Source organism: Myzus persicae, unplaced genomic scaffold, assembly GCF_001856785.1.
Source record: "Myzus persicae strain clone G006 unplaced genomic scaffold, MPER_G0061.0, whole genome shotgun sequence".
NCBI lineage: Eukaryota > Metazoa > Arthropoda > Insecta > Hemiptera > Aphididae > Myzus > Myzus persicae.
Genome location: NW_019101717.1, coordinates 627 through 5,991, shown reverse-complemented (window position 1 = coordinate 5,991; position 5,365 = coordinate 627). Strand labels below are relative to the sequence as shown.

The window sequence follows — 5,365 nt, the reverse complement described above, 5'->3', positions numbered from 1 at the left end:
TTTGCGTTTTCTGTTTTTTTTCACTTTTTTACTTGTGAATAATTGGTATAAAAAATTAAAATATCAAAAATCGAGTCTTATACGTCACCCGATATAACTGCCCTCTACAACTTTTAATTAAGGTATTTTGCTCTAAAACAATTCTGTAAGCCGTATTATTCCAACAAAATTGGCATGTTTTTGTACGTTGTTTTCGGTGGTGTGGCGTCCTCTTAATTATAAAATTAATTATATAACTATACCAAATTGTTTGATCTATATAATATTATGCGATTATGCTGTATTCACCTTAACTGTCCATAAGAAACAATAAATTATATAATATATATAATATGTATTTTAGGATGTAGGTACTCAATGATATTTTTGTTCAGGGTAGGCATTCACATTTTAGCAAAATAACCATGTCTATACGTTGTACGATGTTAGTGATATTAATAACTATTATTTATACAACTTACGAAAATACGCTGTACAAAAATAAATATAAATAACACGAAAGAAACAAATACTCGTATAATGTATAAATGTATATTAGTTTGATTCTAAAAATGGAAACATCAATATTTTAATATTTTAATAATAATTTTATTTAAACTCGTTCTTGCCATGCCACTTTTCCACTTGTCACAAAATATTCAGAGAACTGGTCTCTAACCATTTTTGCGTCGAGGCCGGATCTTCTTGGCACTCTTTGTAATGGGAACATGGAACCTAAATCATTTTGTTCAGATCTCCAAGAGCCTGGAACTATCATTCCATCATTATTGTCGGTATCGAAAACACCTGGTGGTGCGTATAATGAACTTGAAGATTTGCTTCTTCTTAAGAAATTATGTAACAATACACAAGTCATTGTAATTTCTTGTACTTTTTCCGGCTCTAGAAGTATTGGTCCTCTAAATATGCGAAAAACTGATGCCATAATTCCAAATACATTTTCAACTACTCGGCGTGCTCGAGAAAGCCGGTAGTTGAAAATTCTTTTGGCGTTTCCTTTTTCGTGTACTCCCGAGTATGGTTTCATAATATTTGTGCTTAGAGCAAAAGCTTCATCCGTCAGAAACACATACGGTAGCGACAAATTCGTATTAGGGAGTAATTCATCCGTATCCAATTTTTTAAAAAACGATGTATTTCGTAATACGCCACCATCGCTGATTCGTCCTTGGCAGCCGATATCCACAAAAATAAAATCATAATTAGCGTTCACTACAGCCATGAGCACAATGCTAAAAGTCCCTTTATAATTGTAGTATTCCGTTCCACTATTGACAGGGCTTTGGATAACTACATGTTTACCGTCAATAGCCCCGAGACAGTTGGGGAAATTCCATTTTTCATTAAAGTGTAATGCTATATTTTTCCAATCACTAGAATTTTTTGGCAACTAAAACAAAACCAAAAATTATAAATTTTTCACTACGTTGTGTTTTGTATTTTAAATATTATTATTTTATGTATATTTTTTAAAAATATATACATATGAGATTTTTTAAATAGCTACAGGTTAAAAATTATTTTAATTATTTTAATTATATTTTATAAATTATTAACTAAAAAATGATTATTAAATTTTAAATTTGATAAATTTTGTAAAAATTCGAACTGTAAATGCTTATAAAAAAAAATTGTGCTTATGTATTTTTAATATTTCTCCACTACTATTGTAACAATGGATAGGAGCCTTGTATTAAATTTTCAAGCTTTTTTTACCCAACGAATAACATTTTATTAACATTTTATTGACATTTATGATTTATAGGAAAAAAAACTAATAATATTGGCTTAATATAATCACTTGACTTAGATAATTAATGTTTTTTACAATCAAAAGATTTCTAAAAATTAAATTTACGAAAATTCCAAATCAAAATCACGGAAATTATTTTTCAGTTAATTAAATTTTGTTAAATGAATAATTGTATAGGAAATTATACATATTAAAACTACCTAAGAATAACTATTTTAATTATTTTGTTGTAATTTAAAAATATTATTCGTGGCCCGTGGGTACTTACTTGAAAGTTTTAAAGTATGATGTTATTATATTATACACATTATTTCAAATACAATGTTTTTGGTAAAAATTAATTCAACTCACTGTATTACTCATAGTATAAATACTAAATAATATTTACTATTTTTAGCAATTGGAAAATTCGTTAGATGGTAGTGAAATTACGAGTGAAGATACGAGTGGTCAATTTCACGAGAGTTCTGAAATGGATGTACCTCAGAATCTGGACAACAATTTCAAAAGCCCATCTGTTAAGGTCACAAAAAAAAGAAAAGCTGACGATAAGGTAGAACAAATTGAAAATAGGATGGATGAAGCATTTACGTTTTTAAAACAGATTTCGCAAACTCCGGCCAAAAGTAAGTGTTCACTTTTTACCGACCTGTTATGCGTCAAATTACAAGGACTTAGCGAACAAAAGCAAGATATTGCGATGATGGAGATTGATAATATTATGTTTCGTCTCAAACATTCTGCTGACCAAATAGTACAGCCACCATCGCATTATCAATACCCAAGTACCAGTTTCCCGACACATTCGCCGTATTTACTCAATGATAATTATTCAACCGCATCATCATCATCTGCATCTCTTCAGCAACAACCATCGCCCGACTACATATCATCTATGCCATCTATGTATTATGATTTATCTCAAAACCAGAATTCCTCTGAATACTCAAACTCCATGTCATCTCCACATTTTCAGCAACTACAAAGCCCATCGCCAACACCATCACAACATAGCAATGTAGGAGAAAAAAGTTTGAATTAAGGTACCAAAAGCATATTGTAACACATTTTTTTTTTTAATATACGAGGTGCTATATTATGAAAATACTTTATATGTTACCTATTTATTTTATACCTAACTCACACTTTATTTTCAGTTTTAAAACAGATTTTGTCAAATTTTTTTTTTTATAATATACAAGGTGTTATATTATGAAAATACTTTATAGGTATGTTATTGTTCATACATTTTATACTGCCTATTCGTTTTAAATATAATTATGTCATAATTTGTTTTCAGTTTTAAATTTGATTTTGTTATATATATATAACCTAACCTAACCTTAGGGGTATGAAAAATAGATGTTAGCCGATTCTCATATCCACTGAATATGCATAAAAAATTTCATAAAAATCGGTCAAGCCGTTTCGGAGGAGTATCGAAACAGACTCTGTGACACTAGAATTTTATATATGTAAAAGATATATATATTTTTTTTTAATATTATTTTTTTTAAAGGTATTATATTTATACATAACTTATTTTTAATTTAATCATAAATACCATTATTTCAGATTTTAACTCATGATTTAAAGCTTTACAAACCTCTTGCACACATCTGGAAACAGTTTGAACGGAAAACTTAAATAAATATGATAAGCTCTTGAAGCTGTCTCCCGAGGCTAAAAATCTTAAGGTAACGGCCAGCCTTTCTTGAACAGGAATACACTTCCTCATATTTGTATCCATTTTTGATATTATCGGCCCAATTTTTTGAATAAGGTGTTCAAAATCTGTGGCAGACATCCTACAAAAGTTTTGAATTTATTTGACGGTCCCTGTCTCAAATCTTCTAACAAGTTTGTGGCATTGTATCTAAAATATAAATTTAATTGAATTATTCTTATTTACTATTGAAAAAAAAACTGTAAGTTAAAGCACTCGCTTATAATGTATATGTAACCATTTAATATTACAGTAAAACCTGTGTAATATGGAACCCGAATAACATGGAAACCTGACTTTTATGGAAAAATGTTACGGTCCCGGCGAACCTAATGTAGTTTTAAATACATCGTTCCCTGAATAATATGGAACCTGTTTAACGTGGAAATGGAAACAATATTTTGTCATGAACCTGTATATCATGGAAATATGTACATGTACTATTTTAAAATTATCAGTCAATGAATATAATCTATATCAATTATATAGATTATTTCGTTGCAATAAGTTTATTTTATCGATTAGTGTCGTAGTAGTGTTCTGACGTAAGGTGCGTATAGACGTATATTCAATATGACGTCCAAAAATAAATGTTTAACACTAAATGAAAAAATTAAACTAATTGAGTCAAGTGAAAAAGATAAATTAACAGTAAAACAAATTAAGAATTTTTTTATAAGAACGCCCTCCATGAAATAAAACGATTAGAAATGTTCGCATTGGATCAAAATAATGAAAATGAATTTCTTGAATCAATTCTGAACTTGAAAAATTTAGTAGAAAAGAAAATGGCAAGTCAAATAACAAAACAAAAAACATTGGATGAATTTTGGAGTAAGGATTAATAAATAATATGTAAAATATATGAAATAAAAATGAATTAATAATAAATAATAAATTATATGTAATAAAGATCTATTGTTAATTTTTTTTTTTACAACCTGTATTAAATGGAAACCTGTCTAAAATGGAAAAAATATCCGGTCCCAACCGTTTCCGTTTTACACAGGTTTTACTGTATAAATATTTAGTTACCTATTTAAAGTTAAAAAATTATGCTTTTATAAAAGTTCTAAAATTATCTTCATAAATAAATAATAAATTATATTAAATTAATAAACTAAACACTAATATAAATAAATAAAATAAAATAAAATAGGTGCTTATTTACTTATATTTAAATATATATAAAAATTTTTTGAATAAAAACAACTAAAAATTAATTATTATTTTAGTTTTACCTAGTACGGCTTTTGTATATTTCATGCATCCAGTATCTTCTTTCCTTGGATTTTCTTTTTTCTTTTTTCTTTAATTTTTCTTTTTAATACTCGCCTCTTAATACAACAAAATACGCTGCTGCGCAAGCAGCAACTTGCGTCTCGTCTACAGCACTATTCATTTTGAACTGAGAAATTTGGCGGCTTAATTTTGGTCCTAAAAAAAAGGAGGGAGCTCTGATCGGCTCGGATAAGCTCGTGGCTCGCCAAGTCACGCGCCGTGAGAATGCTGTAGAAATTGTAGGCTCGTGATATGCCGAGCACATATGTAGGCTCGGTACAAAAACCGCGCTGCGCGAAGTTCGCCGAGCCACGCGCCGTGGGAACCCGCCTTAACAATAACAACAATGACTTACATTTTAAAAATGTATTGCACTTTATAACAGTAAGTTTAGGTACTCATATGCAATAAGAACATTTATATGAAATTATTGTATGATAAGTTGAATGTAAGGCTTATGTTACACTAATAAAATTGATCACCACTATGTATCAAATAACACAAATCAGTAGTTAATATGTTACACTGTAGTACAAACAAAGTTAGTGAGTTAGTGTGTAGTAGTGACATAGGTCAATTTAGTGAAAGTTGATAAATTTAATGCA

The 5,365-nt window shown here is 28.9% G+C and overlaps 2 protein-coding genes across 2 annotated transcripts; one reads left to right on the top strand and one right to left on the bottom strand.

Annotated features, from left to right (window-relative positions):
* Positions 1 to 592: 592 nt before the first annotated feature.
* LOC111030229 lies at positions 593 to 1,222 on the bottom strand. Its single transcript, XM_022309631.1, has one exon. The coding sequence runs from the start codon at positions 1,220 to 1,222 to the stop codon at positions 593 to 595; it is 630 nt and encodes a 209-aa protein (XP_022165323.1).
* On the top strand, positions 1,221 to 2,860 carry LOC111030228. The gene is made up of 2 exons (XM_022309629.1): positions 1,221 to 1,238; positions 2,151 to 2,860. The coding sequence occupies exons 1-2, from the start codon at positions 1,221 to 1,223 to the stop codon at positions 2,793 to 2,795; spliced, it is 663 nt and encodes a 220-aa protein (XP_022165321.1). The 3' UTR covers positions 2,796 to 2,860.
* The last annotated feature ends 2,505 nt before the right edge of the window (positions 2,861 to 5,365 follow it).